The sequence below is a fragment of the Salmo salar genome, chromosome ssa05, assembly GCF_905237065.1.
Source record: "Salmo salar chromosome ssa05, Ssal_v3.1, whole genome shotgun sequence".
In the NCBI taxonomy this organism is placed as follows: Eukaryota; Metazoa; Chordata; class Actinopteri; order Salmoniformes; family Salmonidae; genus Salmo; species Salmo salar.
Window position 1 is genome coordinate 67,958,765 of NC_059446.1, and position 16,103 is coordinate 67,974,867.

The 16,103-nt window shown below is 41.0% G+C and overlaps 1 protein-coding gene across 3 annotated transcripts; it reads right to left on the reverse strand.

Moving 5' to 3' along the window:
• Positions 1-575: 575 nt before the first annotated feature.
• On the reverse strand, positions 576-15,938 carry fxyd9b (FXYD domain containing ion transport regulator 9b). Of its 3 annotated transcripts, none has more exons than XM_014201373.2 (8): positions 14,711-14,889; positions 7,703-7,754; positions 7,240-7,275; positions 6,992-7,018; positions 6,709-6,783; positions 6,549-6,585; positions 4,739-4,782; positions 576-1,494 (listed from the first exon to the last, which is right to left on the reverse strand). In XM_014201373.2, the coding sequence occupies exons 2-8, from the start codon at positions 7,734-7,736 to the stop codon at positions 1,475-1,477; spliced, it is 273 nt and encodes a 90-aa protein (XP_014056848.1). In that variant the 5' UTR covers positions 7,737-7,754; positions 14,711-14,889; the 3' UTR covers positions 576-1,474.
• Positions 15,939-16,103: the final 165 nt, after the last annotated feature.

The following is a 16,103-nucleotide window of genomic DNA, read 5'->3' on the forward strand; positions in this document are numbered from 1 at the left end:
AAAAGCACTTACATATTATGTCTGGCTCATTCACCCTCTGAATGGAAAACATACACAATCCATGTCTCAATTGTCTCAAGGCTTAAAAATGGTTATTTAACCTGTATCCTCCCCTGATTGAGGTGGATTTAACAAGCGACATCAATAAGGGATCATAGCTTTCACCTGGTCAGTCTATTTCATGGAAAGAGCAGGTATTCCTAATGTTTTGTACAGTCAGTGTAGTTTTGATGAATGTATTAATGTTTTGAGAAGGCAACTACATTTTAAAAATGATTTTACTGTTTTGCAAAGGACACCGAGTTTAGTGTCTTGTGAACACTGTTTTGAAAAATATATATTTTTAAAAATGCTTGTATGCGTTTGAGAAACACTGTACCAGTCTTTTTGCAATGTCTCATGTAATCCAGTAGATGGCGATGTAGAAATAATTTAGAACCACTCAGGACATGGGCCTTACATCAAAAAGAGAAAAGTATTTGCAGTATTTACATTTGAGAAGCCTATCAGAGACTTATTTTATTTAGAGATTCAGCATCTGTTAGTATAATGTAATGTAACATTGGACACAGTCATAAAAGGTAACTCTTTTAATTTGAATTACAAACATAGACACCATCTACTCATTTGCCAAGAAACATCTCAATGTAGACCGTGACTCACTATAAGCCAATTGGGGAGAAAACCCTCTTCAGGGACTGTAATTGTTTGTGTGGTATCTAACAAACTAAAATAACATTAATGTTGTTTTGGTGGAAAAAACACTCTCAATCAAAACTATATCATCCTCTTATTGAAATAATTTTAACATTCTGTACTATTAAAAAAACATTGCATTTATCATACAACAGATTCTACTGCATAGACCAGTGCACTTTTCTACATTCAACTAAAAAGTTAATATAGGAATAATCAAGATAAAGGTGTGTGAATAGTTATTGACATTATAATAGTTTATGGCTACCGGTACCTATTTTACAGTAATGTATATGCATGTAAGATTATTAGGGGACAGTATGGCAATTCAAAACACACACAAACAGTCAAATCTACCGCATATTTTCCACATACAGGTGGAGTCACTAAAGGTAAAAAACATTGCAATGAAATAATGAGTGAGTCGACACACAGCATCTTTTGGTTATCTGTTTAAATACAAAGAACATGGGGGAAAATTGTGTCCTGCTTTGTCTGTCTGTGTGTGCTCGCTGGTGGCGAGTTACAGTGTGAGTATTGGGCGGAGCAGAAACAGGAGTAATGGGCGGAAGGGAGAACAGCAAGACAGGTAAAAGCAGCACACCTCTGATCTCCAATGGCACAGTACCACCTCCCTCTTGGGAAGACAGCACCACTCTCTAAAAAAACAACCTCCATTTGACAGAAAACAGGCCAACTCCACCCATCAATTTTTATCTCTTGATTGATGCAGAACCATGAAGTCGATTTGACCTGCTGCTAGGTGGGCGTTTGGTTCCTAGCACTCACTGGCCCGAGCTGTGGACAGAAAGAAAGATGACTTTATATCTGTAATCATTAAAAGCCATTCATTACCAAGCCATGTGAGATAACACCGACATACAGCTTTCTGTTGGGCAGCCATAATGATCATGTCCTCCATGTCCCCAGATCACAGGCAAAACAGTGACAGCCATGGCTATAGTTCTGGACTGGACAAGAGTTTTTTGAGAGATTAAGAGTTTTTTTGATGATAAGCACAATTAATATTAGCAGCACAGATGCACAGTGCAGTTCTGTTCAGCAGTGGGAAGGATGTGCCACACCCAGCCTACATCAGCTGGTGAGCTACAGGGGAGCAAGCGATGAGTGTGGGCAGATAAGCGGACATGCTCCGCTCCGGCTCTGCCTAAACAAGTTTTTCAATGAATTGTAATATTTGTAGCTACTTTTTAAGTAAATACCTGCAGTCAACTTGTGAAATACATTAGGAGATAAAGCAGATCGCGTTCTTCATTTCACGTGTCATATTATTTTACATTATGAAGCTTACCGTAGTCCACCAGAACAGATGAGCCAGTCACGTGTTTGTTTGTAAATAGCACAACGGGAGAAAGCGGGAGCAGGTGAGTCCAGCTGTGTATTTGGTTTAACTTGCTAGTTAGCTAAGTAACTGGCTGAATTAACAAGGAGACGGGGCATCATATAGTGCTAGCTTTCTACTGTGTTTGAGAAGTCAAAGCGCTTTGGATGAGTTATCTATACAGCTGTCACTGCTATCTTGATTTCCTTGCATGTGTTCTCCTCTCTGTTCTCAGCAGCCTCAGTCTGCTCCTCTGCCCTTTTCTCTGAGCAAAGCAGGCAGACAGGCCGTTGCCCTAACGACTCCACACAGACACAGCGTGTACATATGCTGCTCTTGAGAAAGTGGCAAAACTGAATTCATTTGCACAATTTCTCTTGTTGACATTTGCTTGTAAATGTCCAAACTCACCAAAAAGGACATTCAGTAGCTACTACCTATATATGTATAAATTCATGAACTGGGTTGCCTGTCTTTGCTTTTAGTTTATTTTTGCTTGCACTCATTAGCATATCTAGCATATCAACCTCCATGGAAATTACTATTACTTGTGTATTTTTTGTTGTTGTTGCGTTTTAATGGCCCCTTGTTTACTAAGCCGGTAATACCGTAAATCCCGGGATGAAAGAAGGACGGATTGACGATATGAAAATCTGGATAGCGCTCAACCCTACAGGCGACTCTCTTGCTTCCCCGTAGCTAGCCAGTCACCACCACTTATAGTTAGCTACCCTTTGCCTGGTAAGAAACACAAGCTGCTTTGCAAAATTAAAAACAATAGCAGCGTTGAATTTAATAGTAAAACAACAGTGTAGCTATGTTTTAATAGTAAAACAACAGTGTAGCTATGTTTTAATAGTAAAACAACAGTCTAGCTATGTTTTAATAGTAAAACAACAGTGTAGCTATGTTTTAATAGTAAAACAACAGTCTAGCTATGTTTTAATAGTAAAACAACAGTCTAGCTATGTTTTAATAGTAAAACAACAGTCTAGCTATGTTTTAATAGTAAAACAACAGTCTAGCTATGTTTTAATAGTAAAACAACAGTCTAGCTATGTTTTAATAGTAAAACAACAGTGTAGCTATGTTTTAATAGTAAAACAACAGTCTAGCTATGTTTTAATAGTAAAACAACAGTCTAGCTATGTTTTAATAGTAAAACAACAGTCTAGCTATGTTTTAATAGTAAAACAACAGCTATGTTATTCTCTCCCTTGAGTATAGAAAAGTAGGCTGTCTTTGAATTTGTAGTCTCCCACTTTCCCCACTGCATTTCATAGCCAGGTTCTGTAGCCAACGAAGCCAAATCTCCCTTTTTACCTCAGAGAAACGGCTTGATTCTAGCCCTTATCGTTCAAAAGATATGACCCATAATCCCGGCGCTACGGTTTTTTCTTTCTGTCATGCATTGATGGACAATCTGGGGCGCATTCAGCAGAAGGCAACATTTTGGAATTTTCAGATAGAAATATGCTATGTAGAACAAACATGCCTCTGACATGTTGAATAAGGAATAACGTTGGCTCTATTCATGAAATTTCTATCTGCAACATTCGAGAACGTTTTGCAACTGAACGTGGCACTGGTAACATTACAATTAGCCTACAGTATATGCAGACATTTGGTGACACAGAAAGAAAGGTAAAGGAATAGAAAACAATTTATTGACAAATTCCTCTTCCCACTACACTATATTTGACTGGGTAAATTACTTAATTTTGAGTTAATGTGGACCCAGTGACTCACTTGAGCACTTGGACTAGGACTCGAGCACTGGGACTAGGACTTCAGCCATAGGGACTCGTGACTCGACCATTGGTGACTCAGACTTGGACTCGGAAGCGAGCACAGGGGACTCGATTCGGACTCAAGGTTTAGTGACTCGACTACATCACTGAGCAAAACAGTCATTAGCTCCCGTTCAAAGTCATTTGCCCCCGTTCTACTTTTGGACACCAATGTGGCTCCGGCATCTGTGGAACACTGATAACAATGGCAATGACGTGACTGAGTGATGAAGGTGCAACCAATACTATTTTGTCAAAACCATGCAGCACCATCTGGTGATTGTGCTACTCTCTCGCTCTCTCTGAGCTTGTATGTGTCTGTCAATACGGAACATTTCAAGAACTTTGAAAGTTTCTTCAAGTGCAGTCGCAAAAACCATCAAGAGCTATGATGAAACTGGCTCTCATGAGGACCGCCACAGGAAAGGAAGACCCATAAGTTCATTAGAATTACCAGCCTCAGAAATTCCAGCCCAAATAAATGCTTCACAGAGTTCAAGTAACATCAACATCAAATGTTCAGAGGAGACTGCGTGAATCAGGCCTTCATGGTCGAATTACTGCAAAGAAACCACTACTAAAGGACACCAATAAGAAAAATACTATTGCTTGGGCCAAGAAACATGAGCAATGGACATTAGACTGGTGGAAATCTGTCCTTTGGTCTGATGAGTCCAAATATGACATTTTTGGTTCCAACTACGTGTCTTTGTGAGACGCTGAATAGGTTAACGGATTTCTAATCCTTTTTCCTGAAGAGGATATTTTGTAATGATCACTCAAACATGCCAGTCAGTAATATATGTTCATTATATTCCTAGCCAAGACTTAAGCATCCAGATGGCTAGGAATCATCCAGTGTAAAGTGTGGGCCAATCAGAGAGGAGATTGAGAGGTCAGGGGAACAGACCTTGGTCGTTGAGTGGCTGGGCGGCATTGCTTCCTGACCTCCTCCTGCAGAGAGAAAACCAGCGTGTCAACTCACACTACATTCCACTATACATTACGACACCGACAGTGGGGGGAAAAAAGTATTTGATCCCCTGCTGATTTTGTACGTTTGCCCACTTACAAAGAAATTATCAGTCTATCATTTTAATAGTAGGTTTATTTGAACAGTGAGAAACAGAATAACAAAAAAAAAATCCAGAAAAACGCATGTCAAAAATGTTATAAAATGATTTACATTTTAATGAGGGAAATAACTATTTGACCCCTCTGCAAAACATGACTTAGAACTTGGTGGCAAAACCCTTGTTGGCAATCACAGAGGTCAGACGTTTCTTGTAGTTGGCCACCAGGTTTGCACACATCTCAGGAGGGATTTTGTCCCACTCCTCTTTGCAAATCTTCTCCAAGTCATTAAGGTTTCAAGGCTGACGTTTGGCAACTCGAACGAAATCCACAGATTTTCTATGGGATTAAGGTCTGGAGACTGGCTAGGCCACTCCAGGACCTTAATGTGCTTCTTCTTGAGCCACTCCTTTGTTGCCTTGGCCGTGTGTTTTGGGTCATTGTCATGCTGGAATACCCATCCACGACCCATTTTCAATGCCCTGGCTGAGGGAAGGAGGTTCTCACCCAAGATTTGACGGTACATGGCCCGTCCATTGTCCCTTTGATGCGGTGAAGTTGTCCTGTCCCCTTAGCAGAAAAACACCCCCAAAGCATAATGTTTCCACCTCCATGTTTGACGGTGGAGATGGTGTTCTTGGGGTCATAGGCAGCATTCCTCCTCCTCCAAACACGGCGAGTTGAGTTGATGTCAAAGAGCTCCATTTTGGTCTCATCTGACCACAACACTTTCACCAGTTGTCCTCTGAGTCATTCAGATGTTCATTGGCAAACTTCAGACGGGCATGTATATGTATTCTTGAGCAGGGGGACCTTGCGGGCGCTGCAGGATTTCAGTCCTTCACGGCGTAGTGTGTTACCAATTGTTTTCTTGGTGACTATGGTCCCAGCTGCCTTGAGATCATTGACAAGATCATCCCGTGTAGTTCTGGGCTGATTCCTCACCGTTCTCATGATCATTGCAACTCCACGAGGTGAGATCTTGCATGGAGCCCCAGGCCGAGGGATATTGACAGTTCTTTTGTGTTTCTTCCATTTGCGAATAATCGCACCAAATGTTGTCACCTTCTCACCAAGCTGCTTGGCGATGGTCTTGTAGCCCATTCCAGCCTTATGTAGGTCTACAATCTTGTCCCTGACATCCTTGGAGAGCTCTTTGGTCTTGGCCATGGTGGAGAGTTTGGAATCTGATTGATTGATTGCTTCTGTGTACAGGTGTCTTTTTTATAGGTAACAAGCTGCGGTTAGGAGCACTCCCTTTAAGAGTGTGCTCCTAATCTCAGCTCGTTACCTGTATAAAAGACACCTGGGAGCCAAAAATCTTTCTGATTGAGAGGGGTCAAATACTTATTTCCCTCATTAAAACGCAAATCAATTTATAACATTTCTGGCATGTGTTTTTCTGGATATTTTTGTTGTTTTTCTGTCTCTCACTGTTCAAATAAATCTACCATTAAAATTATAGACTGATCCTTTCTTTGTCAGTGGGCAAACGTACAAAATCAGCAGGGGATCAAATACTTTTTTCCCCCACTGTAGCTACATAACACACACACATACACCTACCTGAAACGTACAGTTTCACACAAAGAGTGTGCCCTGATCTGGACTGAACTGAGCATGCACTGATATGATAGATAATTTACCTTTTGTCCTGGTTGAACTTGCATCTGCAGTGTCCGCCTGTTATAAGAAGAAGGGTCACAAGTTAATCTGTGTCCTATGTTAATATGAGCATGTGTAAATACATGCTATGACTGGGTCATTGTGTGTGAGTATGTATGTGTTTATGTGATGGAGTCTTACTGAAGAGGATGGTGATGCCGATCAGACAGAGAACTGCTGCCAGGATCAACCCCCCAACACGTAGCCTGTGATAATCTGAACAGAGAGAGAGAGAGAGAGCGAGAGAGAGCCGGGGAGAGAGCAGGAGAGAGTGCAGGAGAGAGCAAGAGAGAGAGCAGGAGAGAGTGCAGGAGAGAGAAGAATGGGAGAGATAGAGTGAAAGGAAAAAAGCATTAATCATACACAGTAAGCCAGGAATGTTGAGAGTTGTTGAGTGTTCTAAAAGATGTATCTCTCTGCTCACCAAAGGTAAATGGATCCTCCTCCTCCACTGTAGGGGGAAAAACATGACAACGGTCAGTTTATACAGCATCTAGACACCTTCAAAAATAATACAAAGAACTGGAATGCACCCAACCTCAAAATGGGCAAATAGCCTACTTTAGTTTATGAATCAATGATTTATCTGGAGACCATATTATTGCATGTCAAAAGATTTAGAGTAATAAAACTATGGAACGCTATTATGATAAACAATTGCCAGTTACATACTTTCTTTCTGCTCCTCTGCGAACACAAGGGACGTAACTGCTAACAGAAGAGACACAATGGTAAGCACACCGCATAATGCGTTGACAACATGGCATCCCAACAATGTCCCAAACAAGTCAGCTTTCCGTCCCTGTGACAAGTGCACTTGTAACTTTAGTGGTCTCTCAATGGCTTTCACCTTGAATAGCACTGGAAAAGGTCAATGAATCTATCCTTCCTCTATTTAGTTCTAGATTGGTATACTATTCATATCCATAACCCTATGTATTTCATAACATTACATAAACATATTCTCTCTCTCACTCAAAACATACAGTAGTATCTACTGTGCTGAATATTGAGCCAGAGTTGTGAGTGAAGACTGGGCAAAACAAGATGAACAGAGATGGTAGCTTTGGGGAAACCTAAGGAGGAAGTGGTATTAATAGCTGTGTATGATTGGTCTTTAAGACCTGCCACTCACATGTCAATAAAAGCAAAGCAGAGATATTTGCCATCTTCAAACTCTCTTTCACCTGGAGAAGACAGAACATAAACAATTGAGTGAAACAAAGTAATGGCATAATAATATGATCATATAATATTAGGCTGACTTTATATGATAAAGTAGCTGACCATTATGACTGCAGTGCACCCTAGCAAATTGGCACTCAACCTCCCTGCCCTTTTCACACCCACATAAGCAAGAGCTCTGCTGCTCAAAATGAAGAAAAACAATGTACCCGCTTGATTGTCTGATCAAGGCTCCACTTGTTAGAATTAAATTACCCTTGTCCCATTACCTATTTGACTTGATTATACCTTTTCAAACCCGGGAAGCTAATGGCAGCTCATACAGTGCCCAAAACTGGCTCACACCAGTTCCAATGTCAACAGAAACCTGACACAACGTTTAGCTTTCCCCTGGAGTCCCATATTTGATTTAGATTTGTACAAAATGGCTTCTGAGCAGCGTAAACCATGTGATCTTGAATGTTGCCCAGAGTGCTTTGCTTCATCTCATGCCAAACATTCAAACCCAATTATGTTTCAGCTATTCCTTGTTCAATATATATTTTGGGTTATAATGTCTTTATAATCATATAACTGTCAAATGACATAAAGGAGTAGAAAATCCACAAGGGAAAAAATGCTGGATTATTGAGCATGGCTCCAGCGCCAAAACGTAAAGTAACTAGACTCCAGTGATTTTCCATCACACCTTATGAATAAAAGACAAAGAGAGGAAATCACCTCACCCATCAGCAACCACACAGTTACAACCACCCACCCTCAGGTTTCTAAAGTATCCATGAGGGAAAGAGAGACAATGGGAACCACATAACAAACATGCTGGGGCTTGAACAGAGTTCCAAGGTTTGGCCTTCTTTGATCATACTCTGCCTAACATGATGCTTCTGGAAGGGCTGGGTACTGATTTGGACAGGAATGGAGTCTCGAGGAGATTTGGTAGCTAAATCCCTTATGTCACAACTGTCTCACGCTCCCCTTTTGTTTCTGCTCATGATAAGGCTACATTTATTTTCCGTCATGTGGTGTACGCCACCAGCCACATACTGGACAAGCACCAGATACAATCTTCAAGGATTAAGACTCCCTTTTTTCTTTCTCACTATATCCTATCCAGGTTCCAACGTTTAAGAGGGTACACTACACTACTAGACCATGTGTGTTGTGGTTTTTCACTAGGAGCTAAAAGGGGTTTAAGAGTGTAATAGGCCTACACTTTGTCATTGGATAGCGAGTAGTAAATGTTACATTACGTGAGTACCATAAATTACTATGTTTTTGGTCACTTGGTATTTTCCTGCCATGGTAGTATAATGAAAAAACTACAAATACAATTTTTTCATTGTATACCATGGTAAAGTTTTGTAAAAGGCAGCTCCTATTACAACACTACAGCTCCTATAACAACACTACAGCTCCAATAACAACACTACAGCTCCTATAACAACACTACAGCTCCTATAACAACACTACAGCTCCCATAACTACACTACAGATGCTATAACAACACTACAGCTCCCATAACTACACTACAGATGCTATAACAACACTACAGCTTCTGTAACAACACTACAGCTCCCATAACTACACTACAGCTCCTATAACAACACTACAGCTTCTGTAACAACACTACAGCTCCTATAACAACACTACAGCTCCTATAACACTACAGCTCCCATAACTACACTACAGATGCTATAACAACACTACAGCTCCTATAACAACACTACAACTCCTATAACAACACTACATATCCTATAACAACACTACAGCTCCCATAACTACACTACAGATGCTATAACAACACTACAGCTTCTGTAACAACACTACATATCCTATAACAATACTACAGCTTATATAACAACTGTCATGCCCAGTTCCTATAACAACACAGGACATCCCATAACAACACTACAGCTCCTACAGTGTTGTTATGGGACCCTACAACCCTACAGCTTGTATAACACTACAGCTTGTATAACAACACTACAGCTCCTATAACAACACTATAACTCCTATAGCAACACTATAACTCCTATAACAAAACTACAGCTCCTGTAACAACACTACAGATCCTATAACAACACTACAGCTCATATAACAACACTACAGCTTTTATAACAACACTACAGCTCCCATAACAACACTACAGCTCCTATAACAACACTACAGCTCCTATAACAACACTACAGCTCCTATAACAACACTACAGCTCATATAACAACACTACAGCTTTTATAACAACACTACAGCTCATATAACAACACTACAGCTTTTATAACACTACAGATCCTTTAACAATACTACAGCTCCTATAACAACACTACAGCTCATATAACAACACTACAGCTCCTATAACACTACAGCTCCTATAACAACACTACAGATCCTATAACAACACTACAGCTCCTATAACAACACTACAGCTCATATAACAACACTACAGCTTTTATAACAACACTACAGCTCATATAACAACACTACAGCTTTTATAACAACACTACAGCTCATATAACACTACAGCTCCCATAACACTACAGCTCCTATAACAACACTACAGCTCATATAACAACACTACAGCTTTTATAACAACACTACAGCTCATATAACAACACTACAGCTTTTATAACAACACTACAGCTCCTATAACAACACTACAGATCCTATAACAACACTACAGCTCATATAACAACACTACAGCTTTTATAACACTACAGATCCTTTAACAACACTACAGCTCCTATAACAACACTACAGCTCATATAACAACACTACAGCTCATATAACAACACTACAGCTCCTATAACACTACAGCTCCCATAACAACACTACAGCTCCTATAACAACACTACAGCTCATATAACAACACTACAGCTCATATAACAACACTACAGCTCCTATAACAACACTACAGCTCATATAACAACACTACAGCTTTTATAACAACACTACAGCTCATATAACACTACAGATCCTTTAACAATACTACAGCTCCTATAACAACACTACAGATCCTATAACAACACTACAGCTCCTATAACAACACTACAGCTCATATAACAACACTACAGCTCCCATAACAACACTACAGCTCCTATAACAACACTACAGCTCCTATAACAACACTACAGCTTTTATAACAACACTACAGCTCATATAACAACACTACAGATCCTATAACAACACTACAGCTCCTATAACAACACTACAGCTCCTATAACAACACTACAGCTCCTATAACAACACTACAGCTTTTATAACAACACTACAGCTCATATAACAACACTACAGATCCTATAACAACACTACAGCTCCTATAACAACACTACAGCTCCTATAACAACACTACAGCTCCTATAACAACACTACAGCTTTTATAACAACACTACAGCTCATATAACAACACTACAGCTCCTATAACAACACTACAGCTCCCATAACAACACTACAGCTCCCATAACAACACTACAGCTCCTATAACAACACTACAGCTCCTATAACAACACTACAGCTTTTATAACAACACTACAGATCCTATAACAACACTACAGCTCCTATAACAACACTACAGCTCCTATAACAACACTACAGCTCCTACAACAACACTACAGCTCATATAACAACACTACAGCTTTTACGATAACACACAGCTAAAACAGAGATCCTCCCTCTATCTTATAGCAGTGTATGGCGACTCATACTATTTAGCATTTGGCAGCAAGCAGGGGAAAAATCCCTCCCTGGTTTCTTTCCATGCGCACCCTCCCTCTCCCCAGCAATGTTGGTGAGGGAGAGGGAATGCAAGAAGCGGGAAGCCCTCCAAAAATCGGTCGTGGATGGTTTACGATTCAATACAGGGAGAGAGAGAGGTAGACTCTCCCGGGGTTCTTTCTTTCCACGTTTTCAAGTTGGGAATCATATTACAGAGTAAATGTTAGCAAAGGGTGGAGGCGGCCGACCTTGTGAGATTCATGTAGCAACGTTTAGGGTTGTTGGTTGTCTGTTCAAGACAATTCTAGGCAGCGCTGCGGATCGTGCTTAGCCATCCCCTCAGTTCCCCACCAGGCAGATTCACCCTGGAGACCAGGCCTGGTCATAATGGGATTAGTGTTCTAACATGGGTCACGCTGGCCTCCCTGCCACTGAATGCCTGAAGCAAAGGAAGAATCGTCCGTTTGTGTGGTAACAGTACGACTCGGTTCACCCCTCTCTCTTCGCCTTGAACTGCCCTCCTTATCCCACTTCACTCACTAACCTGCTCATTCTCAATAGGGTCTTGTCTAAACTTACGATGAGTACCCACCCACACCAGTCCCCCCCACATTCACTCACTACACCTGTGCTTACTCCCTTATTCACACTCACTCCCTTTCTTTTTTCCTAACTCCCTGTCATTCCATCTGGCCATCTCAGTCAGTCACGACACACCCATTACTCTACAGCGGGTCCAGATCCCGCCATCTGCAGTATCATTAAGAATCCCAGGAGATATATTCCAGAATGTCTGTCACATTGGTACAGCCTGAATTCACAGTTATTTCTGAGGAAGCCTAGATGCCTAAAACGTTAGATCTGAGGGCTTCAAAGAACCTGTGGTCATTTTTCTTCAAATCACCCACAGGGATAAAAGGAGCTAACGATGCAGCTACTCATAGACTCCTGGCCCTGCCTGAAAAGGCCATTCATTTATAAGGTAAACACATTACCATGTTGTAGTTCTCATTGTAATGGTGGATCACTGGAAGCTTTCAAATGAGATTCTCCCTTCTGTAATGTGTGGTTTTATAACAAATTATTCAAAAGGTCGTCCTAGGACTAGCTACGTTTATTAGGAGTAAGAATAATCACATAAGGGGGAAATTACTTGTGTAAAGTTACTTATAAAGGTACTTGTGAAATGGATCAAATCTAGGATTTTTTGGTTTTCTTTGTGTTTGTGAAGTCTCTTCTATTACTCTCTTCTCCCTCTATTCACTCTGCCTACCAACATGAGGAGGATTGGAGACCAAGGACTGGAGATCAAGTTTCCCCCACTACAGAGGCAGAGAGACGTAATGCCAGTTGGGTAAAGGTTTGAGTAACAGCAGTGTCCACTGCCATATGACTAATCTAAGAGTTCCATGAGGCCTCGGAACAGGCAAGTTTGTCTTTTCAAATCACACAATACGGGCTCCCGAGTGGTGCAGCGGTCTAAGGCACTGCATCTCAGTGCTAGAGGCGTCATTACAGACCCTGGTTCGATTCCAGGCTGTATCACAACCGGCCGTGATTGGGATTCCCATAGGGTGGCGCACAATTGGCCCAGCATCATCCGGGTTAGGGTTTGGCTGGGGTAGGCCCTCATTGTAAATAAGAATTTGTTCTTAACTGACTTGCCTAGTTAAATAAATATAAAAATACCACTGAAAGATTGTCAGGATGAGGAGCAAAGCTTCAATGACAGCTGTGTGTGTGTGTGTGTGTGTGTGTGTGTGTGTGTGTGTGTGTGTGTGTGTGTGTGTGTGTGTGTGTGTGTGTGTGTGTGTGTGAGTCTAGATGTGTATGTCTGTTTGTCTATGTGTGTACAACTCCCACTATGACCCAGGCACCTCTCCATACTCATACAGGTTCACTCTTTGCTCCCCCATAGAGAGGATCTGGGATCTGGCCATGGGCTGGCTCATAAAGGATGTGGTGCCTGGACACAGGAATCTAGCGTACAGCTAATTTAGGAACAAAACATGCCGCTGAGAATAGGCAGCACCCTTTGAGGTATAATAGGAACACACACACACTGGGAAACCATTCTAATGTGGTAAGGGACTGTGATAGAGCAATACAGTATTGCATTTATGTATTCATATTACATCTGGAATAAAGATCATCTGATATTTAACCTATTTCTTTCATGCTGACAGAATTGTTGATAAAAAATGTTATGGGTCCATTCTTCCACGCTGTCTCAACCAAAACCGAACCAGACAGAAACGAGTACCAGACATTTCCGTGAACGTTTTAAGTTAGCTGGGTAAACTGTAGTCGATATTTGCTCATACAGTGTTGTATTTCTGTTAGTCAGCCATAGATGGCTATTGAAGCCACTCCTTGTTGTTAGTGTCTGATGAAGAAGTAGCTGCAGGAGCAAAGCAGGGCAATGTGTTCCTCTGGCTGCTCAATGGAGAGGGGGGATGTGGCATACTATTGCCATGACTCATCCCTCCTACCCACTGCCACAAGGTCAACAATAGCAGCAACAGCAATTCCACTGGTTAAAGAAGCCATGCGGCCTTCCCTTCAAGGGAAAGACCTTGCTGTTGCTTTGCTGTGCTTCTGAGGCAGTGAGGCCTTGAAATAAGCTTTTCATATATCTGAAGTAAAGAGTGATGGTGTTGCTATGGTGAATGTGTGATGAACCCTAATTATCTGAATCTGAGTCAAATGAGCCTTAAAGTGAGGAAAAATAGAACCATGGCTTACCTATCATCTCTTGTGTTTTGTAATGTCTCACAGAATAAATAAGCATCACACTCTGTGATCACACTGAATCTCTCATTTTTAATGAGGCAGTCTCTCCGAGGTCCTCACTTTTGAACGTTGCTCATCCGTATTTGAGGTCTAGGCAAACATTGTGAATGATTAGAGCCAGCAGTAGGCGACCCACTGAAGGCAGTAGAACACGTTTAGCTTTTGCGTGTGAGATAACATTTATATGTCCGTTTTAAGTCCGTCTGTCAGTATCAATCACCTTAGCAACAGCCCTGTGCTGGAGTAACCACAGTGAATAAAGATCAGTCCAGGATAACAGCTTTATCAGGCTTCTTATCAGCTGAGCTGTTAGCACTGTACCAGAATCCCAAATCCCTGTTATCACTGACCCATAAGCATAGCCTACAGGAGACTTGGAATAGAACAGCAATTTCATAATAACATGTCTGTCCACTAATCAATCATTCATTCCATTTCAAAATGTCTATTAGCTTACCCATGTCACACTAGTGAGCAGAACATAACTGAGCCATGTTGTACTGTGTTGGCATGGTTACGCATCACCATAGTTGCAGGAGCCATGCTGAAAAGGACCATGTGCAAATAAAATATCCAAGCCAGCACGGTAGCCTATGGTTTGGGTTGGCACAATAATGTGTGAAGGGTACCACCAAGCTGTTGAACAGAATTGGTCATTCAAATGTAATTCCCCACACACAGCGGCATGTACACTGATGCATTTTCCATTACAAAAGGACAGCACACCAACTAGCCTACCAGTCCCAAACGTATTATCTTGCGACATTAATTTGATCAAATACTGAATATTCTGATCCAGTAAAAAATATATATTTGCTAATGGGAGAGGACATGTAACATTAGTATAGCATCATTAAGCCTGGCCACCCCTCCACCCATCAAAGCATGGCTGGACCACCCTCTTTTAGAAGACTGCCTGGACACCAGTGCTAAACGGAATAGAAAGGAGAATAAAAGTTGCCGATGATCAAAATGTTGCTTTAGGCCTATAGGTTATGGACTTTTTGTTTGGATATTACAAACAACATCCAGAACACTGTTGTAGAACAACCCGAGTAAATAACTGAATTCATAAAAGCAGGTTAACAAATACGTCTGCGTGATGCAGAAACATTAATATTTATAATACTGGCACATGGCTCTAGCTCATATGCGCTCGTTCTGTCTGTCTCGCATAGGCCTATACTCTAGGCTACAAACTGAAACTACATTACATGCAGGTTCGATCTCTGTTCTATAAACATACTTAATAGCCTAATAAAGATTGTACCCTTTGGAGTATTTTAGTTAGGCTACTCAACTTTTTCCCAAATCTGAACAACTCTTGCCAGGAAAGAAAAGGATATGCCTATAAAGAAAAGGATATTCCTTCTTACTACGGATAGGCTACTACTACTAGAACATATAGAGTGATAAGTTTGTCTTGGTCAAAGATGCGCTAAGCAAACATTTTCGAAATTACTTGAAACAAGATTCGCCTATTGTTGTCTTGAAATTAATAGAATACATAACGGTTAACATACTCATACTTTTGATGAAACTACAGCTGAGCATTCACTCGAACTCGAATTGTTAGAAAATTCAAACTTACCTCCGACACGCGTTAAACCCAAATGGAGATGTGTGTAGGGGGAAAAAACAGGAAATGTCGGGCATAGAGCGACACACAATAGACGAACGTACTCTTGAGTTGAGTCAGACAGACGCCAACACCCTTTTTCACTGACGCTCAACAGGTTTGCTCAGCTTGAAAATAGGCTGAGTTTAAATTGAAGTTGCAGGCGTTGGAGAGGAGGAGGATTTTATTATTTGTTTGTCATTGGTTGCTTTCAATGACCTGTTGTTGCTAT